The sequence below is a fragment of the Balaenoptera physalus genome (genome assembly GCF_965194825.1).
Source record: "Balaenoptera physalus genome assembly, chromosome: 7".
Classification (NCBI taxonomy): Eukaryota; Metazoa; Chordata; class Mammalia; order Artiodactyla; family Balaenopteridae; genus Balaenoptera; species Balaenoptera physalus.
This window is the reverse complement of record NC_138886.1, coordinates 3,937,496-3,964,936: the sequence shown is the minus strand read 5'-3', so window position 1 is coordinate 3,964,936 and position 27,441 is coordinate 3,937,496. Positions and strand designations below refer to the sequence as shown.

Genomic DNA, 27,441 nt, shown 5'->3' with positions numbered 1-27,441 from the left:
CCCCACACTGCTGGGGGCTTGACCCAGGATATGGGCTGGGCTCTTCTGGGCCCCGACTTACTATCACTGTAATTCAGTGAAAGCTAAACTCCACCATTTCTGGGAGACCGTTACCCTTCGGATGACACTGATTCCTGGCAGCTGAGGCCTGCAAGCCCTCCTCTCTGCTGTAACCAGGAATCAGGAGTGTCTTAGAAGGACCTGCAGCGCCACAGTGCCAGGACCTCGGGCCAGGCTTTCCATTAGCGACGCTCTTTGTTTGTTATTTACTGCCACCTGCTGGTCAACCATGGATCCTGCGCCCCAAGTGAGCACTTAAAATGATAAACAGAACATTTCTAAAACCCGTACAGCAGATGACAAGGAGAAACCAGCTTGTTCGAATTGGGTGTACTCCACAATTCTTCAGGGGGACCAAGCCCCTGGGAGCGCTTGCCTCCTTCGTAAACTCAAGTCACTTCCCCCGGCCAAGTGCCTGCCTTGGTCAGCCAGTGTTTCCCAGGCACAAGATGGAACGGATGTCTTTTAAGACTTCTTTAGGTTCCAAAAGTCTGTATCCTAATATCTCTATTACTTAACAACAACACTTAAATCTGCTTGGCAGACAATGGTGCCAGGAAATAACAATTTTTTTAAAATAATTTTAAAGTTTTTGGGACTTCCCTGGTGGTCCAGTGGTTAAGACTCCAGACTCCCAATGCAGGGGGCCTAGGTTTGATCCCTGGTCAGGGAACTAGATGCCAAATGCTGCAACTAAGACCCGGTGCAGCCAAATAAATAAACAAACAGATATATATTTTTTAAATAAATAAATAAAATAAAAGTTTTATTTCCCCCAACAAGTTGAAACTTCCTGGGTTTCAACAGGAAGTTTTCTCCTTATAGTTGCCGACAATTTTTTAATATTGGCTTTTTTTTTCAAGTCCAGACGAGTACATTAGGCCTGGGACTCTCACCAGCCAGGAGGCTGGTCTGTGCTGCCCATCTCGTGAGCGCTACCCGCTTTCTATCACTCCCCTCTGCCACGCCTACTGGGGCCAAAAGCAAAGATAAGATTGAGGTGCCAACACGGCTGACCCAGTCACAGCTGAGAGGCGGCTCTCCAGCAGTGGGCCCTTGGGCTTCTCTTGCTAATGAGGTTTTAGATGAGAAAAAAAAGACCATTTAAAAACATTTTTCTGGGGTGGGGGGATGAACTGGGAGATTGGGATTGACATGTATACAGTAATATGTATAAAATAGAGAACTAATAAGAACCTGCTGTATAAAAAATAAAATAAAATTCAAAAAAAAACCCATTCTTCTGTAAATAAATGGGGCTTCACTTAGCAAATTAATAAGACTTTTAATAAAAATGCTCACTTAGACACACTGTGTATAACGATTTGGTAATTAGTTAACCTTAAAACGCAGTTTTACATCTTTCAGTGGAAAATGAGAAGAGGCCAGCAGTCCAGATGCGGACCAGATTGTTGTAAAGTGCAGAGTATTAACATTAACGGTACACTGCGGATCAAAGAGTTTAAGGAGCACGATTTTCCTTCCATTTTAATGAAGTCGGGGCTCAGAACCAGTTACTTCCGCCCACATCTCAAGGGCAGCGAGAAAGCTGTTGCCCACATGATCTGTGAGGAGAAAATCAGCAACTACTGGGAAACCAGGGAACAACCGTGAGCCCCATATTCTGGGGTCAAAAAGACGCGATGGCATATTTACTTAACAAGCATGTGTGCCATAGTGCTTACTATGAGCTCAGCTCTGTTCTGAGCATGTATTTTCTCTAATACAAGTATTGATTCATGTAATCTTCATAACAACCCCATTTTACGGATTAGGAAACTGAGGCACAGAGAGAGGAAGTAACTTGCCCAAGGTCACACACTAATAGGTCATGAAGCCCAGAATTAAACACAGTGGAGCAGGCTCTGGGGTCACCTGCTCCACCTCTGCTCTCTGCCTGCCTTTCAGGGGAAGAAACAGCATGAATTCTGCCCTCCATTCTGCATTTCGTTTGCAGCGTGCCCTTGGGTGAGTGACTTTACCTCCCAGCTGGGGTTTCTTCCTCTTTAAAAGAGAACTGGACTCTCAGTTCTCTGAGCTCCCTGCAAGCCCCTACGTAGCACGTCTGACGTCAGGCCACCCCCAGTTCTGAGGACCCATGAGGCCATCTGGGTTCGGCCTCACCCAGTCACGGGATGCAGCCAATCCTGAACCAAACCAGAACGTTCAATGCAAGCCTTCCCTAGGGTGGCAGATTGGAGGTGGCCACTCCTACCGCTGGGAGGGGACTCTAGCCCCCCTCCCCCCCTCCCCCCACCACCACCTTGAATCTGGTCTTATTGACTAGCTTGATGGAAGTTCATTCTGGGACTTCTGAGGCTGGCTCAGCAGAAGACATAGCTTACCCCATCCTCCACCCCATCCACCCCTGCCGCCCTGGGCCTCCTTGGGATGCTTGTTCTGGGGGAAGCTAGGACCACGTCACGGGGGCTGACCAACCCGAGGCCCCCATGCTGGGAGGAAGCCCAAGCTAGCCATGTGGAGAGGCTGCACAGAGAGAGGTCTGACCAGCCCCAGACGGTCCAAGCATCTCACTCCAGGCCCCAGGCATGGGGATGAAGAATCCTGCCCCAGCAGATGCAACAGGGAGAAGAACCAAGGAACCAGGTTGACACCAGAACCGAGAACCCCATGTAGGGCCCCAGAGGAGCCAGCCCAGTTGCCTCTAGCTGTTCTAGCCATGCCAAGTAAGGCCCAAGGCAGTGTGGGGTGGAGTCGTCCCTGCCACACCCTGCCTGAAATCCTAGTGCACGAAATCAGGAGCATAATGAAACAGATGTCCTTTTATGCTGTCACGTTGCAGGGTGGCTGCAATAGATAACTGAGCCCCGGACGTGGAGCAGACTGGGCTCCTGACAGCTCCTGGTGACCATAGGGACCAGGCACCCGAAACTGACGTTAGTCACAGGAAGAGAATACGATACCAAAAAAATCCACATGTGAAACATCTGTCTACCGAACAATCTTGCTACTACTACCATGACTTCTACAATTACGACAATGACAATACTGTAACTATTAATAATAATAGTAGTAAGTATCCAATAAGTGGCCTATCGTGTGCCATGCACAGTGCTAAACATTTTACAGACACATTTTCATTTAGATACCTAACAAGCCATGACTTTGATACTGTGAAAAGCTCACCCTTGTAGATGAGGAAACCGTAGTTCTGAGCGGTCGGGTGACTTGCCCAAGGTCACGCAGCTGGGCAGTGGCAGAAACTGAACTGGAATCAAGTGGTGATTGCACAGCCCAAACCTGCAGCCGCTCCCTTGACTGTCGAGGAGTGACCGTCGCTGGCCACCTGTCTAGAAACCCGTCAGGCTGCCTGCTGCCTTCTATCGCCTGTTTTCCCTTTGTTCCTTCGAGACAAACGGGGTCTCACCTACACAGAAATGCAGGCAGCAGAGGGGAGCTTCTGGGCCCCTGACACCACGGGGCGTGCCTGCCTGCTCCTGCCGCCCCACATTGTCCCAGGGCACGTGCTGGGGGCTCAGCTGTGAAATCGTTCGTTCACCCGCGAACATAGCTGAGCTCCTAGCATGAGCCACGCTGGCCGTGGGGACGGGGGAGCAGACAGACCATACGCAGAAGCGTGCAGCGGGAGGTGCGGGGAGGGGTCCCGGACGAGGTCCTTCTTACCTCCCGGTAACCCAACCGTGACCGAGTGGAGAGAGGGTGGTGAGATCAGAGTTCTAGCAGCCAAGGTCACAGATGGGGTAGATGGAGGTCTGAGGTGAGAGGTGAGGAAGAGGGAGGTGTCTCTCCCCGCCCCCTCCCCTGGGTCCCAGAGCAGGCCCCAGGGAGGATGGGCGAGAGGGAAGAGCACGGGCACTTCCCTTTACGCTCTGTACTCTCCCTCACCTCTCGCCTCCTGCGTCTCTCTGCCCCATCGCACCCCCCCCCACCCTTCGCTCTACCCCGAGCCCCCTTCTCGCTCAGGGCAAAGCTGGAGGGCATGGGCCCCGCACTCCCCTCCCCGGCGATCACAGCTGTGCCACGTTCCCCATGGGGAAGCTGCAGCGCTGCCTTCTAGCTGACAAACCCCGGCAGGTCTCCAGGGATGTGGTGACCGTCCGAGGTGTAGGGGCCACAGAAGGTCACCGAGGGCAGCCTCCCCTCCACCCCTCAGGCCTCCCTCACAGCCCGAGGAGAAAGCCGATGTCAGCTCCCCCTCTGGGGCGTTCTGAGAGGGGAAGGGGCTTCGAGCTGCACCTGCCTGGAAGGGGTCGTGAGGGGCTGGCCAGACGGCTGCGCAGGGAGACCTCCTAGCTGGAGGAGAAGGCTGGGCCTCGGGGCCTGGCCTGTCGAAGACGATTTCACAGCTGAGTGGGTTGGAAACCACCAGGGCTGCCCGTGGAGGGGAAATGCTTCCAGAAGCTTTGGTCGGAGTGAGAAGGACGCCCTGCACCTCTGGGCTCCCCTTCTGTTTTGTGATCTGCACGCCTGACACACAGCAAGCCCCCGACGAACATTCAGCCCAACAAGAACAGCTGAGCTGCCCCTCTTTGGTGACACGGCAACAGTAGATAGGCCCCTGTCTCTTGGGGGGAGAGAGACGTTTCATTGACCAGATGCACGAGCGAACTGAGAGCCCCTCGCTGCCTCAGTTTCCCCGCTGCTCTGGCCATTGAACAAACAGCTTTGCGACCTTTTGGCCACAGACCTTTGGCTGATGCCCCAGCAAAGCATCATTTTAATAATGATGCTTTTGCAGTCAAAGTCTAGTTTTTACAAACTAAGAGCTGGACCCTCTAGGGGCGCAAACCTGTTGATAAAGCCTTCTACCGCTGTCCTCATTACAGGCCTCTGGCCCTCACAACGCACCCCGACTTTGAGACCCACTGCTTCCGCTGGGCCGTCTCAGCAGGAAGACTCCTACCTAGTTTCCAGAAGGAAACCTTTGTAGTAGTCCCAGCGGAAAAGTCAAAAGTTTGACTGGAAAAAAGGAGCTACTTCAAAAGCATTGTCAGACCGCGAGGTGAGGGTGCCTTCAAAATGCATAAATTACAGGGGTGTCCATTCGTCAACCGATAGGCAGCCCAACAGTGGGGTTCTGGATGGGGGCACCAAGGGGACGTGTGGGGACACATCCGGGGGAGGTGCAGCGCGTAAAATACACGCGGGGTAAAAGAGTAAATTAATGTGTTTATTACTCACTGCTTGGAGTGCACGCGCGTGCGCGCGCGTGTGTGCGGAAAAATGAAAGAAAAATGTAGAGTTTTTTCAATAATAAAAAGGGAGTTGCACTGCGGGGCCCCTAAAGCTTGTGAAAAATTAAACTCGATGGATTCAAACTGTCCTATTTCCACTTCAAAAGAGAAGAGGCACTGAGCTCTTCCCAAGTTATCTTCAAACGCCCAGCACCCTAGAAAGTTTCTTTAAAAAAATAAAGGCTCCTGTTCCCCCAAGCACTGTACCGGTTACTGTACCCACTGTCTCTCCCTCTTCTAATTATACCCCTGTGAGTCTATTAATCAACTGGTAAATTATTTAGAGAGTCATGCGCTGTCTTCAGCTGGTACAAACACACCACATGCAAAGACTTGCTGGAAACGGGCCGGGGTCCCTCGGGGTCTCCCCTCTGCAGTAAGACAGCTTGCAGCTCACCGAGGCCGCACCGTTAAAAAACAAGAAATCGCGTTCCGCTTACCTCCTCGGATGGGAAGATTTACTTTGTCTTTCAACTCAGCAACTCTTTGCAAGGTTTTAACAAAGGAGAAAAGCTGGTGTATTGTCGAATCTTTGGTGTGCATTTAGTGATGAGAATATTAATTTCCCCTAAAAAAAAAAAAAGGCAGCACTTCGGCTGAGCTCTGATCCATGCCTCCTGGGATACGGACCCGTGGAAGGCTCTCGAAAACGCTCATAATCATGCCAATTTGGGGCTGGTTTGGCTTGTTTGTGCTCCGATGGCTGCATTGGTTGTGGTGAGGTCTCATTACCAGAAAGGGTGCAAATTAGAGTCTGGAATCTCCCTCAAATCTCCCACCTCTTCTCAGGTTCTATTAGGCCATGAGGGACCTTCTCCAGATAGAAATATTTCAGAGACACGGGGTATACGGGAGGGGGCACAGGTAACACTTGGTAATGATCTGTCTTCCGCGTTACCTTTTCTACACACCAGGACTTTCGCTTTCAGGGGAAAGTTATTACGCCAATTAAATAGCTGTTTTCTCAGCTGAAAGTCAGTATACGTGTGGCGTGTGCACCAAGGAACTTGGGCCTTTTTTAATTGAATCACTCTTGCTGTTGGAGTGCTGGCAGGGGCTGGTTACAGAGGTGAAGTGACTTAGGAGCTCCCTGTAACTTGGCCAGTGAGCCAGGTTGGCAGGTGCTGGGGTGCACAGTTCCCCCTTCCGCTCCTGGAGAGACGGGAGGTGGGAAAAGCTAGGGTCTAACCTGAAAACCCCACCCCGGGGACACGCCCTCGCCGGCGGTCCCCCAACCTGACAATCCCAGCACGTTCGGAGCGCAGTGGGGACGGATCTAGACAAGCATCTCACACACTTAGAGCAAAGACTTAAACCAACGAAGACAAAATATGCCTTTGGCTGTTTTAATATCTCCCCTGGGTCACCGGGCTCCAGAGAAAGCGCAAGCAACATTCGAGAATGAAAACAATGGCCAGAGCCCGGGTAGAAGGCAACCCTTCTGAACCAAAGAGACGGTGGTGTACCACTAATTAGACCCAGCAATCTGGAATGAGGTTATACCTACTGCCAACAGCCATGGGACCGTAAGTTATGGCCGAAATTCCCAGGAGAAGGACTAAAAGTAAAGCAATGCAGGCTTCTTTCTGATGGGGTGAGTTGAGGTCCATGAGAAGGGCTGGTTTTGTACTAAGTGAAACTTGGGAAATGAGACAATCCAATGGGCAAAGACAGGGGGCTGCCTTCCTCGGGAAGCTCCGCATCCTGAGGGTTAAGGAAGCTCACCTTCCAGAAGGCCCTTTGGTAGGAATGAAGCCCAGAGAAGGCTCAGGGCACATCATTTGGGGGTGGTGGCCACTGTGACTCACCGGCGATTGAAGCAGAGAATTGAGCTCTAGCTGCTCCTTTGCCTGATTTGGGGGAGAAAACAAGAACAACTGCACGCATGGCCCTAGTGCACACTGGCCATAGCGCTCACCAGCACCGACCGTGGGACTTTAAATGGCATACGAGCAGCTGAGAAGTTCTTTTTCCAAAAGCCCAGAAGAGTTTTTACGTGTTCTGCAGCCACGTAAAAGCGACGGGAGCTCCCGGGCCGTCAAGCCTGCATGACGTGCGGCCTGGCCCCGTGTGTCGTGTGCGGGCCCCGTGTGTCGTGTGCGGGCCCCGTGTGTCATGTGCGGGCCCCGCTCCGTGGCTGCCAGGGAGGGGCTGCGCTGGGAGCGCCGCGCGGAGCCCAGGGAATAGATTTGCTCAGCGCAGCTCAAGTCAGAACGAGTTTGGGAGGTCAGACCTATGCATCTCAAAATCCGGAGCACGGAATAAGCATCTCCCCACAGCATCCAGAGTGGCCGCCAAAAGCCCAGGATCAAGAGATTTCGGACGAGCTAAGACGGGGCCCTGGGGTCCTTTGCCCAGTACATGTGGAAAGATGGGAAAGCAACAGTTATTAATTTTGCTGCTGATTTGAAAGGAGGAGGTGTTGGCAGCACCTGTGAGGACAAAAGAGAACATAACTGAGCCTGCAGAGGTCACGGCTGGGACATCACATCACGAGGCCCCGCAGCAGGGAAATAAGACGAAGTGGCTCCCTGGGGGGAAGGTGGCATCTGGATCTCTTCTCCGAGCTGCTGGTGGCAGCTGGGGCTGTGAGGGTGGCCGGGGTGCACTGTGGTAACCACACTGCCCGTCGCTGGGGCCTGCGGCACGTGGGGAGAGGGCAGGGATTCCGCAGAGAGACAGACGGGCAGCGGGTGAGGCCGAGTCAGCCAGCGGCCAGGAGCACGGGGCAGAGTCCCCAGTGGAGGAGGTCCAGCCCCCGGAAAGGCACTGACTGCCTTCAGGGGGGGTGGTGAGGGGGGCGGTTTCTACACTAGGTTGGCTGCAGGGCAGGATGTTCCGGCAGTGACATTCGCCAGCTCCGAGGTGCTGGAGCTCTGCCCCCGGGGATGAGGCCTCTATGTCCTTACGAGACTCTCTGCCCCTTTAGATGAGCTCCCTGAACCTTGTAGGATTTCTGGAACCTTCTGGATTTCACACGCAGAGCACTGGCAGGGGCTTCCCAGGAATGCTGCTGACACCCAGCAGAGATGTCCGAAACACGCCCAGGGTTCTGAGAAGGGAAATCTGCGTCGCCTCGATGGTCCCACAAGGCGAAGGCGCAGCCGTGTCTCCTTCTCCCAGGAATTCTGTCAACGGGCTGAAAGCGTTCAGGGCCATGCCTCGCTGCTCATGAGGATTCGGGAGGAACCTCCTGGTCCAGGGCAGTGCTGGGAGGGTGTATTGCCTCCACCCCGCCTCACTCTTGCCCGGAAAGGAGAATCACGCCTCCGATGGGCCTTGTCCCTCCAGCTGGCGGGCCCTCACCCCTGGTGTGGAGGGATTCCCTTCCCATTTAAGCCCCTACTCAGGGCTCTTCCTGGGGAGGGCCTGGGCTGGTCTCCCCGTCCTCACCGTCGGGGTGCGGCCGTTTATTGTAAGGTGTCACCTCTGCATCGCAACTGGCTTGTCCCAAGGCCTGGACTTGGGGGGCGGGGGTCATGTTAGGAAGCCCAACCGTGCCCTCAGATCCCTGCCACGTTCTCCATCCGATGCTCCCAGCAGACCCTGGGTCTGTCTCCTACTGGGTTCAGAACTCAGGTGTGATGTGGTTGATTCCCACCCCCAGATCTGCACCTGCACCTGAGACCCCGATGCCAGACGCCAGCAGTGCTGGCTTCCAGAAGCTGCCAACCGCCGTCATGCGAGGTGGCCACGCAGAGCTTCCGGGTTCAGTCTGACCTCGTTTTCAAACCCGACTTCAGTGGAGAATCATTTAAATTTTGGTCCTGTTTCCGCTGGTGGTGATGCGGGCGGCCAGACCCGGGTGGTTCCCGAGCTCGTCCTGCCAGCCGAGCGCTTTGGTTCTCTCGGCAGCGTCTCCACAGCCCACTAATGAGCCCCTGTTAGTGGTGATGAATGTAAATGCATTCTTTGTTATCCCTGTGAGATCAGGATTTGTGAAATGACAGAATTTATTGCTTCTGTTAGGAAGATATGATATTGGTGGTTGTTGGGTCTTTAATTCTGTAGGAAGTGCAAAAGTATAGAGCTACATTGTCTAAGCAAAGAGAGGGTCGCAGAGGAAAATATTTAGCACAAAGCGTTGAAGATCGAAGCTACCGGGGTCTCGCTCACTTTATAGGAAATTGGGAATTTTGCACTGTCTCCTAGGTATACACCAAAAGAAAAGAAAGAAAGAAAGAAAAAAAACCCAAAACAACTCTGCCTCTTGCCCACCAGTGAAAAGGCTCCTTGTTTATTTTTAGGGGTCAGAGAGAGAGAGAGAGACTGGAAGATGCTGTACTACTGACTTTGAAGATGGAGAAAGGGGCCTCTAGAAGCTGGAAAAGGCAAGGAAACAGATTCTCCCCAAGGGATTCCTCAGGAAGGAATGCAGCCCTGCCAACACGTGATTTTAGGACTTCTGACCTCCAGGACTGTAAGATAATAAATCTGTGTTGTTTTAAACCACTAAGTTTGTTTCAGCCGCGATAGAAAACAAATAACTTGGCAATACCCAGAGATGGCAAAGCCGTGGAGGACTCGAGCATTCCATACACGGCGGGGAGGGGGACACTTCACTTCAGTGTCACGAGTCATACCTGCTCATGGGTCCCAGGCATCAATTTATCCTAAGATAATTAGGGGTGTCTGCAAACCTGTGCCGGTACAAGAGGTTGCATCATAGTATTATTGAAGGAGCGCAAATTTGGAAACCGCCTGAATATTTACTTTCCGTAACTTTTTATGTTGAAAAAAATTCGAAAGTACAGGAAAGTTGCAAGAAGAGTCAAGGAATTTCTGCATCCCCTTGCCCGAGATTTCCCCACTGTCAACAGTGCCTCATCTGCTTGGTCATGGTCCCTCTTTCTGAACCATGAAACGCTTTCTCGTGGAGAATTAAACAGATTACCCTCCAGTCTGCACAATGGAATACTACGCAGCAACGTTTACAATGACATAAGTCTATTAACTTGTTATCCTATTCACTCATTTATGCAACAAATGTTCTTTGGGGTGCTAATCACCCCCCAACCCCCTGCCCCAATAAAGGGGAAGCTGGCCTCGCTGGAGGGCAAGTGTGCTTGAGGGGGTGCCAGGCCCCCGTCCCTGCTTGCTGCTCCCACCCCTGGGCGCGCACACGCCAGCCCGTCCTCATGGCAGCCCTGCAACCCGGGGTTTCTGTCTCCATCTCGCCACTGAGAGGCCTGGGCCACGTGGCCGGGGTCGGGGGCAGCGGAATCTGAACCGGACAGGAAAGCACCAAAGCTGGCACTGGTTTCCGCTGGCGCCCAGGGCTCCTGTTCACACACCATCCTATTCACCACCCCGGTGACTCAGCAATGAACAGATTTGCCCACCGAGATCATCGTGTCTCACCACGCAGATCATTGTGTCTGAGGGATCCCGTGCCGCCTCACCTGAACTGCACCCTGGAGACTAGAACACCTTAAGGAGGGCCTTGGGAGGGCCAGGCCGGGACGTCCTTCCTGGGGGGCTCTTTGGGCTGAGGTCAGGAGCAAGCGGCCTGTCCCGCGCCTCCTCGTCAGCTTACTCCATCCAGAAAACGGTGGGAGAAGGGGAGGGCATCCTCACAACACACGCGCTGCCCATCACAATGGCCCCTTCTCTCTGGGTCGGTTTTCTTCACGGCAAGTACCTGTCCATATCAGACTTGATAACGAGCCTGTACTGATTGCACAGAGGAGCTACAGCCCTTTACGTAAGAGTGGAAGAGGTGGGTGTGGGAAACGCACTGCCCCGGGGACGAGCCCAGAAGTGAACCGGCTCTGAGGTCCTCAGTACCTCGGTTCCTTCTCTGTGGCTCCTTTGTGGACTCAGGAGACTGGAGAGAGTGGTCTCAGTGGTGCCCTTCCTGGGGGTCAGATCTGGGGGATGCTTTCAGAGCGTAGGTCACAGAGGGCTCTGGAAAGATGATCTGGTCCAGCCTCTCCTGAGGACCAATGGCTGAGTCAGTCCTCCCTATCTGCAAAGCTGTCTGAACCTTCTAGCTTCTGACTGCTGATTAAATTGGAATCTTGGCCGATGGTATTCTTTTGTACACCAGTTAATGAAGGAGGTGGGCAGCACTATGGTCTCTCCCAGCTCCCAAGTTTTTTTTGTTTTGTTTTATAAATTTATTTTATTTATTTATTTTTGGCTGCATTGGGTCTTCGTTGCTGCACGCGGGCTTTCTCTAGTTGCGGCGAGCGGGTACTACTCTTCGGTGCGGTGCGTGGGCTTCTCATTGCGGTGGCTTCTCTTGTTGCGGAGCATGGGCTCTAGGCGCGCGGGCTTCAGTAGTTGTGGCACGCGGGCTCAGTAGTTGTGGCTCGCGGGCTCTAGAGCGCAGGCTCAGTAGTTGTGGCGCATGGGCTTAGTTGCTCCGCGGCATGTGGGATCTTCCCAGACCAGGGCTTGAACCCGTGTCCCCTGCGTTGGCAGGCGGATTCTTAACCACTGCGCCACCAGGGAAGCCCCCCCGGCTCCCAGTTTTAAGCGTTATCAGTTATGGAAAGCAAGCATTCTTGAGAAACAGGAACATTCCACACCACCAGTGAAACGCATCATGTCCACAGACCCCTCCCCCTCACTTGGAAGCCAAGGGGACCAACCAGGGAACAAAACCAGAGACTCTGCCTGCCGGAAAGCCCAATTTCCATTCCCTGGTTGTTTTCCCCAGTTTGGGCCCCCACGTGCCCAGCGAGCCTCACACAGAGGAATCTCTCTTCAGAGCCCGGAAGGTCGTGGCAGTCACGGCAAGTGTGGCCTACCTGCCATCTCCTTTTCGAGAAAGGGCCGGATCATCTCGCCGTACTTGGACTTGTCTGCCATGGCCTCTTTGAGCAGTTGCCCACAGCAGACTAGAGGAGAGAGGAACAGAAAGACGCCCGTTAAATTTTAAATAGAAGGAAGAATGAGAAAAAAAAAAAAAAAAGCCCCCCCCCCCCAGTGCTGCCTGCTGCGGGGAAAAAAAAAAAGGTCACTGAAAAAAAATATAAAAGGGTTTTTCTGAGTGTGGGTGTGTGTCCAACTGAAAGAAAGTATTAAAAAGGAATAAAAAAGAAGCCGAGGAGGAAGATGTGGAATGAAAAAGAATGCACTTGGCAAAGAACATATTAAAAATGGACGGTGTGGAGAAGACATCGCAAGGAATGTCACCACCAGAGAAGGCCCCGCAGGGCCTCGGCGACACCCTGGATTGCTGGCCCCAGCCCCGGAGGGTGTTGAGAGCAAACGTTCTGGCGGAGAACCGCGTGGACCTGCGTGACGTCCATGTCCACGCTGTTATCACGTAGGGGAGGGTGGGGACGCTTCTTGTTTCCACAGCCCCCTGGGATGACGGGTCCACAGACATCATCAGTTTCTACCACAAAGGGACACACAGGTGCCTTCCTGTCACAAGCACCACTGTATCTCTAGACCCCATCTGGGGCCAACACACAGGGCGTGTCAGTTAACTAGTGTGGAAGGAATTAACACAGCTGCCCTCTCCTTGGCTATGAAAACCTTAACAGCCAAAGCCAGAAGGGTCCAGCCATGTTTTCATGAGTTGGTAACTGCACAATCTTACTTTTCTTAACTTTAAAGCTAAGGACTTTACTTCCTGCCTTAAAGAAACCAAAACCAGTCCTAAAATTAACTGCATAAAGTGAACGTTTAAGACGATGACCACCACCAAAGACGTATTCCTCCGTAATGACATGTTAATTCACTGTGTGATGGCAGTGATCGTATCCAGGGTGGCTGGCAGCTTCGCTCACTAAGGGAAACGTAAGGACTAATAAAGGCTGTCGGCTACTGAGACCTTCAGCTACGCCAAGCACTATGCTAGGCATGCTTTGTATTATCCGGTCCTCACAACAAACTGTTGCTTTCTAGATAAGGAAACTGAGAACTGAAGAGGCTGTATATACTGCTCTAGGTCACGGAGCCGGTAAGTGGCAGAGCTGGATTCACACCTAGGTCCGTGTGACATCAAACCTAGGCTTAGCTTCCAGCTCAGGACAGGAGGGAGGGGCAGGTATCATATTCACCTTCTGTCATAAAAAGCCATAAAACTTAACAAAATATAAGAGGCAACTCTTTTCAGGCACTGGACAAGACAGGCACGGGCTGTGATCCTTGAGAGAAGGGATACACACAAAGTGACACCCTCACTCGCCCTGGATTTCGACCTATGGGCACTTTCCAAACCATGGCTCGGGAGAAGTGGAACCCAAACACAGCAGCAGGAAACAAGGATTGGAGTTTGGGGCCCTGAGGCAGCTGGACCATGTGGGACAGAATAATGGAGGGGGGAGTGGGCCAGGAGGGGTTCGGGAATCTGCATGAGGGTTTACTTGAGTCACTAGTCAATGCAAAACTGCACGTGTGCGGGGGAGATGCCACAGGGCCTGGGAGACAAAAGCTACGGGGAAGCTGGGAACGGAGTGGCATCTGACAGCCAGAGTGAGAGATCTCGCTCAACACCCCAGACACGCAGCTGAGACTCCAGGAAGGCCACGCTTCGGGTGTAGGGATACACGAGCCCTAGGGGAATCCCACCCTAATCCCATAGTAACAAAGACTAAAAATAAGCCTCAGTGGGGTGAAGCTGGTCCTCCAGTTACTTAACTGCCTGTTAGAACTCAATTCTTTTTCATGCAGTATTCTCAAAGCAGGATCACACAATCCAGACTCTCAAGAACGTGAGAACCATAATGTCCAGCATATAATAAAAAAGTACTTGAGAGGCAAACAAACAAACAAACAAAAAAACCACCAGGAAAATGTGACCCCCTACAAGGAGAGAAAACAGGCCATAGAATCAGATCAAGAGATCACACAGATATCAGAATTTGCACATAAGCACTATAAAATGTCTATTATGAAAATGTTTAAACTTTAAAAGATAAATAAAATGAATGAAAAGATGGGGAATCTCAGCAGAGAAATGGAAACTATAAAAAAGAACCAGATGGAATTTCCAGAACTGGAAAATACAATATCTTAAATGGAAAACATCACTGGATGGGCTGCCATCAGTGAATCTGAAGACATGAAAACAGGCACTAGAAACTAACCAAATTGAAGCAAAGAGAAGGTGGGGAGGGGACCAGAAAAAAAGAAAAGGAATAAAACCTCAGGGAGTTGGAGGACAATAGCAAACAGTTTAACATACATGTAACTGGAGTTCCAGAAAGGGGGTGGGGGGGGAGGGAGGGGGAGAGAGAGAGAGAGAATATCTGAGAAAATAATGGGAGGAGAATTTCAAAATTTGATAAAAATATCAACCCACAGATCCAAGACTCTGATACCCAAGCAAAATAAACACAAAGTAAACCACACTTTGGTACATCACCGTTAAATTTCTGAAAACTAAACAGAAAATATTAGAAGCAGCTATGGGTGGGAGTAAGATGCTTTATATATAGGAGAACAAAGATAAAAATAATCTCTGAGTTCTCATCCGAAGCAATGCAACGGAATGAATCAACGCAACAACCAAATGACATGTTGAAAGTGTTAAGGTGGGGGGGACCCTGTCAACATAGATTTCTATAAGCAGCAAAAACATCCTTCAGTAACGAAGGTGAAATAAAGACATTTTCAGACAGATGAAAGCTGAATTTCACCAGCAGACTTGCACTACAAGAAATGTTAAAGGAAGTTCCTTAGGTTGAAAGAAAATGATATCAGATGGATCTTGGATCTAAACAAAGGAGTGAAAAGTGTTGATATTGAGTATATATAAAAGCTCTTTCCCCCCACTTCTTGACTTAAAAAAATGACTGTTTAAAGCAAAAATAATTACAATATACTGTAGGGTTTATAACATATGTAGAAATGAAATGTATGACTACAATTACACAAAGAACTAGAGCAAGGCGAAGGGAAATACACTGCTGTCAGGTTCTTGGGTTATACATGAAGAGGTATAATATTAATTCAAGATAGACTGTGATAAGTAATGGATAACAGTTAACCCCTAGAGCAACCACAAAGAAAATAAAGCAAAGAGATATAGCCAAAAAAGGCAACAGAGGAAATAAAATGGATTACTAAAAAAATAGTTGATCAATCCAAAAGTTGGCAGGAAAGGAGGAACAAAGAACAGATAACACAAATAGAAGACAAAAAAAGCCAGAATGGTAGACTTGAAACCAACCATATGAAAAATTACTTTAAATGGAAATGGACTAAACAATTAAAAGGCAGAAAATGTCAGGCTGAATTTTTTTTAAAAGCAATTATATGTTGTATTCAAGACACATATTTAGAATATAAGACACATAGTTTAAAAAAAAAATAGAGTATATACTTATCAGACAAAGTAGACTTTGAGAATTTACTGGAGAGGTAGAGGAGCATTTCCTAATGATAAAAGGATGATTTCATCAGGAAGAGATAACCATCCTTAGTGTATACCCACTTAACATAGCTTCAAATTACACGAAGCAAAGACTGGCAGAGAAATAGAGAAATCCACAGTTAAGAGCTGGGGATTTTAACGCACCTCTCTCAGTTACGGAAATAACAAGTAGAGAGAAATCATTAAGGACGCAGAAGAAATGAACAACACTATCAAACATCTTATCCTCATTGACATTCTTAGAGCACAATATTCAACAAAACCAGAATACATGTTCTTTTCAAGTGCACATGGAATTCACCAATAGAGAGCATAGGCTGGTCCATAAAAAGTATCAATACATTTCAAAGGATTGAAATCATATAGGGTATGTTCTTTGACCAACATAGAATTAAAGAAACAAAGAAAAAAAATCTGGGAAATTCCCAAATATTTGGGAAGTAAGCAACACACTTCTAAATAATACATGAGTCAGAAAAGAAACCACAAAGGAGATTAGAAAATATTTTGAACTGAATGATAAAACACAACACGTTAAAATTTTGTGAGATGCAGCTAAAGAAGTGTTTGGAGAAAAGTGTGTAACATTAATGCTTATATTAGGAAAGAACAGTTTACAACTCCTGTCTATAGCCACCTCATTCTGCAAGATCCTAGGAAGACAGTACTGCTATAACAGTCTTCTCTTCCTAGAGGAGACTAAGTACTAAGTACTTAGTACTAAGTACTTAGTTCCAAGTACTAAGACTTTAGACACACATGACCTGGGACTGCGTTGGGAGGAGCCCCGGCTCACCTCATTCCTTCCCCCAGCAGGGCCCACCTCCATCCTGAAGGGCCTCTCTTATTCTTTCTACATGTTCCCTATCTGTGTACCAAATAACATGCACTGCATATAGCAAGCATCAGTGAGTAAAATTAATAGTATTTTAATAAAATGCTTCATGGTTGTTTCTGGTTAGAAAATTCATGCTCGGTGCAGGGGAAAAAAAAAAAAAAGTCAGAATTGTGTAATACGTGATTCTACAAAGATAACCAGTTTGGTATATGGATGTTCCTTCAGATGTTTTCTTTTCTTTTTTTTTTTTTAATAAATGTATTTATTTATTTATTTTATTTCTGGCTGCATTGGGTCTTCGTTGCTGCACGCGGGCTTTCTCTAGTTGTGGTGAGTGGGGGCTACTCTCCATTGCGGTGCGTGGGCTTCTCATTGCTGTGGCTTCTCTTGCTGTGGAGCACAGGCTCTAGGCACGCGGGCTTCAGGAGTCGTGGCTCCCAGGCTCTAGAGTGCAGGCTCATTAGTTGTGGCGCACGGGCTTAGTTGCTCCGCGGCATGTGGGATCTTCCCGGACCAGGGCTCGAACCTGTGTCCCCTGCATTGGCAGGCGGATTCTTAACGACTGCGCCACCAGGGAAGCCCTCAGATGTTTTCTTGAACATAGACTAACACACTTTTTTGAACAAAAATGAGACCATTCGGGCTTCCCTGGTGGCGCAGTGGATTAGAATCTGCCTGCCAATGCAGGGGACACGGGTTCGATCCCTGGTCCGGGAAGATCCCACGGGCTGCACAGCAACTAAGCCCGTGCGCCACAACTACTGAGCCTGCACTCTAGAGTCCGCAAGCCACAGCTACTGAGCCCGCGAGCCACAACTACTGAAGCCCATCCCGCAACAAGAGAAGCCACCTCAAGGAGAAGCCCGCTCACTGCAATGAAGAGTAGCCCCGCTCGCCGCAACTAGAGAAAGCCCGTGTGCAGCAACGAAGACCCAACACAGCCAAAAATAAATTAAAAAAAAAAAAAAGAGACCATTCCCTGAACACTGTTGAGTGACTTGCTTTCCACCCAGCCCCGACGTAACGATACCTCACGGACATCGAGTCACTTTACAGGTTTCTTTTTAATAGCTGCCCAGAGCTTACTTTAACTAACCCCCTTGCGAACAGAGTTTGGGGTTGCCTTTATTTTTCATTATGCGTCCTTCACATCTCTTGTTGAATACTGTGGGGAGTGTTTCAGCAGAATAAAATCCTGAGCGTGAAATCACTGGACCAAAGGATTTGCACAGTTAGCTTGGTAATCAGTAGTGGCCTTTATCTTTCAAAAGGTTGTGCCTGTTTATATACTCGCCAATTATAGACAGGAGCCTTTCAATAAACCTTGTCGGAGTGAGTGCTGGTTATTTGTTTGGAGACTTTTTCCCACGACCGAGAGGTTCATAAATGTGGAGATAAGACCCAAGGCAGGGGATGGCCAGGGGGGCCGGGCTGTTGGGGGGCTGGGCGGGCGGCTCCTGGAGCTTTGGGTGCAGACAGGCCTCTGCAGAGAGACCCTAACGGACAACTCAGTGCTTGCCTCTGCAGACCACAGGTCCCCTAAACAGGTTTACGGAAATCTCACGATGTCTTGTATTTCTCAAGAACACCTTTGAGAAATGTCAACTTTCTGAGCTAGTCTCCAAATGCTCAGTTATTGAAAAGAGGCCCAAAATGGCTCTTCTGCTACAAAAGCAAAAACCATGGTGAGCTTTTCTATTTTCATTTTTGGAAAACTCTAGGCAGATAATTTCATTTCTTTATGATTGGTGTGCTGAAAACAATTTAAATTTTAAAATACTTTTCTTGAATGGGAGTGTCTGCATAAACAAACTTCGGCACAGCGACAATTATTTAAATTAAGCTGTGCACTATATTAAGGTATCACTGTTGTGTTTTTCAGACCCTCCCTCTGCCATTAAGGCTCTTCTCACTGTAACTCTTCATATGTCTTCACATAACAATAAGTGCAGGCACTTAAATAAACGTGGGCGTGGCCACAAGTAGACTGTGGCTCATTCTTTACAAAGTCATCCCTAACCACAGCTGGAATTTTATTCTTGTAATACTCTTAAGAGGTAAATTCGGAAGGAGAAGGAATTATTTGAATAATTCCATTAAAAAAAACTGTTGATACAAGCGAAAGCATTTTTTATCATAAAGTATCCAGGTGATTTTTCCGTACTAATTAAATCAGAATACTACTATTTAGAATTTTAACTAAAATACTAATACAACTATTAGTGTTTTTTTTCCATACTAGTCAGAATAATTGCTCAGTTCTCCACCTTCAATCTATGGGTATGATTTTTGTCATTGATTCCTGGCTGGGAATCTCAGTGGCTTTGGAATTTTAAGCTGGAGAAGACCTAATTGAAAAGCATTCTTATTCAAAACTTGATCTTTCTGGGGTGGTATGTATATATTTGTGCGTGTCAGTATACATGTATATCTGTATGGTGTATGTGTATCATTTGCGGGCATATACATGCATATTTCTATATTTCGGGGTGCAGGTCTCATGTCTCCTGCTTAAATAAAGTAGAGGTTATTGAGGCTTCTGGAGCACTGAAGTGGGAGGGGGTCAGTGCCTTTAACTCTCTCCAGTGCTGTGTGTCTGCTACAGCCTCCCTTCCAGCCCTTTATCCTCCTGAAACCAGGCTGGCATCCAAGACCATCCGGGACCACCCCAGGAAAGACCTGGAGGACTGATTTCAATATTTTCTCTCTTCCTGGTAAAATATTTATTGAAACCGTGCTGAGCTAGAAGTCTTCCTCCGGTTCAGAAACTGTTTGCCTGTAAACACACTGACCTGGGTTGGGGAAACCAAACAAGACCGGAGAAAATAATTAAACAGCAGGTCCACATTATGCAAGAACTCCGGCTTCTGGGGAGACTGCAGGGGCAGGACGGAGGTGCCTCCTGGGGCAGAGCACAGAAAAACCACTGCGCCAAAGGACATAAAAAATGATGACCAGAAAACGTTCCAGCTCTTTGGGCTGCGGGCGTGTTTTTATCGGTTAATGTTTTTATGGCCATATTCTTTGGGAGGCAAAAACCTTATCCCTGCAAAGATGGATTAAATGAAAATTGTTCGCAGCAGAGAGCAAGAAAGAGAAGTGATGCCGATCTCCTCGCCGCTCCCATAACACGGAAAGGTCTGGGAGGGCAGGAAGCAGGGGAGGCTCTAGAAGCTGGGCGGCCGCCGGGGCACTCACCGTTGACGAGGCCATATTTCTGGGCCAGGAGGGCGGCCTGCAGACTTTTCCCGCTGCCCATGGGCCCGCAAAGCAGCACCCTCGGGGTGAACGGGGCGTTAGATCGATGCATGGTTTGCACATAGGTCAGAGCTGGAACGAGAGGATGTGAGGATAATAAACCAGGGTCCTAAAGAAAGGGAACCAGCTTACGACACCTCTGCCTGGGCTCTTTTAACGGCAGTAATTATTTCTCTCTTTTACAGCTCCGTGGAAACCCTCTGTGAATCTGCCGGGTAACCACAGGGTGAAGCTGCGGGGAAGGAATTACCCTTCAGGCCTGGGCACCAAGGCGGGAGGGGACAAGGAGAGGCGCAGAAGCCACCCTCCGAGCAGAGCACTGCCCTGGATCCCTCCGACACAGCACAGGGGCCGCGCTGCCCTCCTGGTCCAAGGAGGGCTGGCTGCGTGGTCGGGGGCTGGTCCCGGGACACAGAACACACACTGAATGCTGGGTTAGGGTGTTTCCAAATTGAATCTGGGCTGAGCCTCACCCTGAAGCCCCGGGACCAGGCCGACCTCCTAGAGTCAGACACAGGCTTTGATAAACACGACAGGCCACGCGGGGTCCTCGTACTCGGGGACTTCTAAAGGCCTTCGGAATTGGTGGAGAGTAATTTGCAGCCGCGCTCCAGTGACACCAACTTTATTGCAAGTCTCCAAAGAGGCAGTGATCAAATGGGTCCCGGGAGTGGGCAGATGTAGCCCTGGCCCGGGGTGCCCCTGGCATCTGAGGAACAAAGAAGTAGGGAGACAGGGCTGAGGCACATGCACCGTGGGGGGCACTGGATGCCCAAAGCTACTGAACATCAAGCCAGGTCACCTCCCTCGAGAGTGGAGGGTAGAGGAGGGGGCACGAGCGGGCTGAGGAGGCCGTTGAAGGGCAGCCACTCGGCACCTGGGCGAGGGGAGCGGCCCGCCAGCTGAGGCCGAGGCCGGGGATACCTCCTCCTCAGTCCCCCTTGCATCCAAAGGGGGTCTCCCTCCCCGGCCCCGCCTCTTGCCAGGGACCCTGGACCACCCTGCGCAGGTGCCGGGGTGCCTGAAGTCAGCATGTTGGCCCCTCGCCCGGGATGGAATCCATCCGAAGACAGGAAGGTGTCCCCGGGGACCACCCTGAAACCCGCGACAGGTGTGCAGGGTCTTCCAACCTTGTGCTTGACGTCGGGGCACCTCCCTGGCCTCTACCCATCAGGTGCTGTCACACTCCCTAGCTGTGACAGCCACAAATGTCTCCAGACATTGCCACATGTCCCGGTGTGGGGAGAGGGCAAAACTGAGAACCACTGGGATATGTTCACTGGGCAAATTTTGAACTCTCAAATCTTTGTAGGATTTTTAGATTGGAAGGGTCATGAGAGATACTATGACTCCCCTCTGTTTTAGAACTAAAGGCACAGGTAAGTTACCTGTCTTCAGGGTCAACATGATAACCAGCATCATCACGGCAGGGATGCATTTGCTGCTAAGCTAAACTCTACCAGCCTTATCTTATCTGATCCGTGCACGGTCCCACGAGGGATGTGCTTTTCTTGTCCCGATTTTACAGAGAGTTGGCAGGGCTGGGGCAACTCTCCCAAGCCCACTGCCATGGGTAACACTTTCCATCAGTGAGATGAACCCGGAGGAAGAGATAAAGATAAAGACAGCAAGGCTGTCTTTATCCTCAGACCTTCCAGGATCCAGCCCATCTGAAGAGCACAAATACTACAGGCAAAGCAGCCTGCTTACAAATGATGCTTAATTTACAGTAAATAACCAAGTTAATTAGAAGTAATGATCCCCCAGACGGTCTCAACATCTAATTATTCTTTTTAAAAATATGTGGTTGCTGGATGCACTGCAGAGATATTAAAAAAACAACACAGAGAGAATTTTGCATTCCAATTTTCAATTTATCTCTCTGCATTATTAATTAATAATAATTAATATTCAGACACTCACATTTTTATTTACAATTTCAGGCATGAATTCTTAATGAACGATCATATGAACTTTTAAATTTAATTAAGTGGTTTGGAAGTAATTAATGTGTAAATTCAGAATCATGGCATAAGATAAATGTTGTGGTTGTTTATCTTTGGAGTGCAGTGTTTGCTACTAAAGACTCTTCCGAGATGCGAAATCACTCGAAATTTATAAGGCATCCATAAGCCTGGCATTTTTCAAAGTAGCATCACTCTCCAGACATGGCCCCTCGTATACCGACCCCCTTCGGAGACCTCCGGCTCTCGGTAAAGCAAAGCCGCTCAGACAACAAGGCCACCAGCAGGTGGGGGTCGGTGGGAGGGCCGGTCCGGGGAGCTCAGAACCACCTCCCCACCAAAACTAACCTTCTCTTGAAGAGATTTGAGAGAATATACCAAAAAAGGGCATCGTAAACCGTCAAGTGTCTTAAAATCCCTGCGGAGGTATTTTTATTGTGTCAGGCACCGGCATCGCACAGAAGGGGAAAACTGCGTGTGGAGACAACGGAAGCTCAGCAAGACTTTTAAAAAAATGAGGGCGCTCCCTGGCGGTCCAGTGGTTAGGACTCCGCGCTTTCACTGCCAAGGGCCCGGGTTCGATCCCTGGTGGGGGAACTAAGACCCCAGAAGCCGCACAGCGTGGCCAAAAATAAAAATAAAAATAAAATGAAATAAATAAAAGAAAACAATAAATTTAAAAGAATTGAAAATGATAAACGCAGCTGCTTTGGGGGAGAACTCTTCTAACATTCCTCGTCTTTCGGGGCCGGACGTTGAATCCTGACGATAGCAGCGTCCGATGGTTACTGAGCCGTTCTCTGCACCAGCTACCGGGCTCAGGGCGGCGGATACCTGCGTCGCAGGATCTCATGGAGCCCTCACCTAAGTCCGTGAGGAAGGAAGGATTTTTGTTCCCATTTTGGGGATGACAAAACTGAGGCTCAGAGGGGTTAAGAGAGTTGCCGCAGACTGCACAGCTGACGTGTGGTGGGGCTGAGGTCACCTGGCTCCAAAGTCTCGGGACGCAATGGTCACACCCCTGACCCCCAAACAGGCCTCTTTCAGCCCAGTTCTGGGAAGCTGCTGTGAACATTTGTTATTGTTCCCAGCGGCAGGGCCATGCCCGGCATGCGACGGCCTAGCCCTGCCCTCAATGGGCTCAGGACACCTGAGTTGCGTTGTGGTTTTTTGGGTTTTGTGGCGCCAGTGGGTTTGGTTTGTACGTCTGTTTGTTTGAATATTTATAAATTTTCTCTTCCTCCTCCTTCATCCTCAGGGCAAGACTTCTTGCTACATGTCCCTCCCACCCCGGCCCTCACCTCTCCTCGCCCCACCCCGTCACTGTCAAGTCCGCTGACCACGCGGGGTGTAGAATATTAGGCCAGGGTCTCAGAGGACGACGCTCCCAGGGACCCCAGACTCGTTTCTGGGCAGGGACCTTGGGCCTTCCGTGACTTGACTCCCGGGCTCCCAGGCACACCCTGGACACTGGCATCACTGCCAGAAGAGGTGACACCAGGAAGAGAAGGGTCGAGGGTCCACCCGGGTTTACCCTGGCAGAAGACGTCCACGCACGGCTGGTCGGCAGAGATGACTTTCAGGATTTTGGGGTACGAGGCGAGGATCCTGACAATGTCCCTGTGATACTCCAGCAGCCTCCGCGCCGTCTCCCCTTCCGAGACGCCCGCCGGCACTATCAGTCGGTTCTGGATTTCGGACTCGGGGGGCCAGTCGAAGGTGGTGTGATAGATCTCTGCAAGAGAGAGGGACACGTTTAGAGTTGCCCGCCCAAGCTGGGGGCGGAGCCTGCGGGTCCCAGGGGCGCTCGTCCGCCCACCCCAGCGGCACCGCACTCGGCTTTGGCTCCGGGGCTGCTCCCCCGTTGCTATTGACAACCACAAAGCGGTGATGACGCTCAGCACGAGGGGAAGGGTGGCCGTGACCTTCCGAGCGCGTGTTCTGTGCCAGGCTCCCACCCTCAGGCTCTCATTTCATCCTCACGGTGATCAGATCACAAGGCAGGGCTCGGCGTTTTCAGCCTCAAGTCCAGGTGAGAAAACTGAGTCTCAGAGACACCGGGCAACTTGTCCCATGTCACACAGCTAGAAAGGGGCAGGGGCCACAAACCCGGGTCTGTCTGCTGCCCGGGCCTGAGAGTAAGTGCTCAGTGAGGGGTGGGCGGGGTTGTTATTAGGATTCCCTGTGAGACCCCGCGGGGTGGTTGGGTGGAGGTGGAGACAGCCGTACCTCCTGTCTGAGGGTCGATTCTCTTCCCCAAATTTCTCTCAATCAGGACCGTGTCTGGAGCGCTCAGCACGACTGGGCAGAGAAGGAAAGAAGCAAAACCAGGCACGGTGGGCAGCAGATCTGCCGCTGTGTGAAGACATTAGAAGCACCACCATCTCCCATCCCCAGCAAGGCCTTAAAAGAGAGGTCAGAACACAGACACGTAATCTCGGGACAGAGGGAGCCCACGCTTGAACACTTCACCCGAGGACAGGCTTCAGTGTCCTCAATAACTCCGTGACATCTTTGTGCAGGACGCTTTTGCCACATTTGGGGATTATTTCCTAAAGAGAGTTTCTCAGATGTGAGATTCCTGAAACAAGGAATCACCAGGGTCAGAGCAAAACCCCACGTTTCTCGGAACAAGCCCCGAATGCATTTAGCTCCGTGGAAAACTCGACTGTGCTGTCCTCCTTTTGCCTGCTGGGTCACAGGCCCATCAAACCCCCTTCCCGGATGGTGCCCGGGCACCGGGGAGCCGTTGACACAGAGTGGAGCGCTCACTCGCGGGGGCTGCAGGTCTGGGGGGAGGGCTCTCCGGGCGGGGGAGGGGCTACTCACTGACATGTCTGGGGGAGACCCCGAGGGTCTGGATCATCAGGGCCTGCTCCCGAGTTTCAGGGACGCCATCCAGAATCCAGCCCTAGGCAGAGAATGTGGAAAGGTGCGCACCTACGTTTACTTTTTCAGGTTTGTTTGGAATTACTATAACAGGAACATCATACCTTGATAGAAAGACTGGAACTTTTTTTTTTTTTTAATCCAATTTGCTTTTATTAGAGAGGCACTTGTGTTTTGAACTGTAGGAATTCTACAAAAATTATTGCATTTCTCTACTAAACAATAATTAGAACTAGGTGTTTCACGATAACATTTTGGAAAGGATGGCAAAGTGGGAATAAAAGGAAGTTTTGCAGAGTTACAAGTTACAAGTAGTTGAATGTCCATAACTATGGTAGTTGAATGTCCATAACTATGGGGATCCGATTAAGGGATTTTTTTTTTTAACATCTTTATTGGAGTATAATTGCTTTACAATGGTGTGTTAGTTTCTGCTTTATAACAAAGTGAATCAGTTATACATATACATATGTTCCCATATCTCTTCCCTCTTGCGTCTCCCTCCCTCCCACCCTCCCTATCCTACCCCTCTAAGTGGTCACAAACCACCGAGCTGATCTCCCTGTGCTATGCGGCTGATTCCCACTAGCTATCTATTTTACGTTTGGTAGTGTATATATGTCCATGCCACCCTCTCACTTTGTCACAGCTTACCCTTTCCCCTCCCCATATCCTCAAGTCCATTCTCTAGTAGGAAGACTGGAACTTTTAAGGTAAGACAAAATAAACGTTTCTGATAGCTGCCTCACCTCACTTAACAACTCCTCTCATAGTATCACATCCCTTTCTGAATCTTACGTTTATAATGATAATCACACCATATGTATTTTCTGTCCCGATTTTTTCCATCCCGTTATAACCACCACCGTATTTTCCCTGTCAGCCCACCTCCTCACTGGCCATATAACATCCCACCGAGTGAGCTGCCTCACTCGCTGAGCCGTGCCCCACGACCAAACGCTTCACCTGCTGAGCGCTCGCACCGTTACCAATAACACCGTAAGAACATCTCTGTGCTACAGCTCTTTCCACATGTCGGATTACTTCCTAAAGGGAGTTTCTCAGATATGAGAGAAAAGGAACCACCAAGGGCAAAACAAAAGCCCATTTTTCTTAAGAACAAGTCCCAAACAGAGCATTAAGAGGCCCGAGTTCAAGTTTCTGTTCCTAAGTGAACTCGTTATACGGCTGAAATCCCTCAGGCATCTTCTTGGATCAGCTGGGGAGCTGGTTTAGAAGATTTATTTTCATTAACCCTTTAAGTCCAATTGTGAGAGTCATATGATTGTTGTACACTCTGTGGGAACGCTAAAGAGCTGAAATAATAATGCTAGTCACTGGTGACATCACCGACCCAAACTAGCCACTGTTAACACTTAGGTGTATCTCCTTCCAGGCTTCACATACAGAGATCTTTTCTCCTGGCTGGCGGGGCGGGTGGAGAAAATCACACTGCACATACTATTTTGTAGTCTCTTCTTTTCATATAGTGAGAACATTTCATGCATATTTTCCCATGTCACGGAATGCTCCTCTCCTGGGAGTTTTCGTAGCTGCCAGGCATTGCACGAATTGACCTGCCAAATGCTAATGAATCACATACTGCTGCTCATTTAGTTTCATTCCATTATTTAAAAAAAACTATTATTTAGGGACTTCCCTGGTGGTCCAGGGGTTAAGACTCCGTGCTTCCACTGCAGGGGGCATGGGATCGATCCCTGGTGGGGGAACTAAGATCCTACATGCTGCGCAGCGTGCGGCCGAAAAACAAACAAACAAAAACTATCATTTAAAAAGTGTTATATGTACATCTTGAGGTACACAGAATATCCTCATGATAAAGTTATAAAAGTTGATACCTTCTTTTATAACTTTTGACACATTTTGCCACATCACGCTACAAAATTGCCCACCAGTTTCTGAATCCAATGGCAGATCACCTGCTTCCCTGCATCTTTGTCAATGTCAGGCTTTATCCTGGGGGAAAATCTGTCCAGCAAAATAGAGTACACTGTAGCTGCTTTAATTTACATCTCTTTGATCACTAATGAGGTTCAATAGTTTTTCCATATGTGTATTGGCTATTTGAAGTTTTTCTTTTCCAAAATGTCCATTCATTCTGTCTATTCACTCTGCCCTTGGGGTTTTGTCCTCTTATTTGTTTACAGGAACTCTTTACATGTTAAGAATATTAATGCGTTTTGGCAACTGCTACCACAGGCTCTGAGAAAAACGATATTGCCAACATTTTCCACAGTTTGTCTTTTGTGTATGGTGCTGTTTCTGACACACAAGTTTTTGGCCAAATCAATAAGTGCTTTCCTCTTTGGATTCTGGTGTTGTGTGGATGTATAAAAAGGCCCTTGCCACTGCAAAAGCTGGTAAGTGTTCGCTTGCATTTAAACTGAGTTCTCTTAACAGTTTACTCTTTACACTGAAATATTTAAAAGAGCCAGGCTTCCCTGGTGGCGCAGTGGTTGAGAATCTGCCTGCCAATGCAGGGGACACGGGTTCGAGCCCTGGTCTGGGAAGATCCCACATGCCACGGAGCAACTAGGCCCGTAAGCCACAATTACTGAGCCTGCGCGTCTGGAGCCTGTGCTCCGCAACAAGAGAGGCCGCGATAGTGAGAGGCCCGCGCACCGCGATGAAGAGTGGCCCCCGCTTGCCGCAACTAGAGAAAGCCCTCGCACAGAAACGAAGATCCAACACAGTCATTAAAAAATAAATAAATAAATAAATAAATAAATAAATAAATAAATAAAAGAGCCACATTTTATTTCGAAAATGATGTGAGCCTTGATATAATCTGTTTCTTTGTGGATCTCCAACTATCCCACGGTCATCTATGAAATAGTCTGTCCTCTCCCCTCTGAATGT

General features: G+C 49.5%; 1 protein-coding gene across 8 annotated transcripts in view; it reads right to left on the bottom strand.

Annotated features, from left to right (window-relative positions):
* Window positions 1-27,441, bottom strand: part of AK8 (adenylate kinase 8) — a 133,369-nt gene that overhangs the window by 61,001 nt on the left and 44,927 nt on the right. For 5 of the 8 annotated variants that reach the window (XM_082468207.1, XM_082468208.1, XM_082468213.1 and 2 more), the window contains 5 exons: window positions 24,502-24,583; window positions 23,902-23,973; window positions 23,207-23,407; window positions 19,649-19,780; window positions 12,032-12,121 (listed from right to left, as the gene is read on the bottom strand). In XM_082468207.1, coding sequence (XP_082324333.1) covers window positions 12,032-12,121; window positions 19,649-19,780; window positions 23,207-23,407; window positions 23,902-23,973; window positions 24,502-24,583 — 577 coding nt within the window. Of the gene's footprint in view, window positions 1-5,852; window positions 7,709-12,031; window positions 12,122-19,648; window positions 19,781-23,206; window positions 23,408-23,901; window positions 23,974-24,501; window positions 24,584-27,441 lie in introns of those variants that run through there. The other 3 variants (XM_082468210.1, XM_082468209.1, XM_082468211.1) reach the window with 3 other exon arrangements.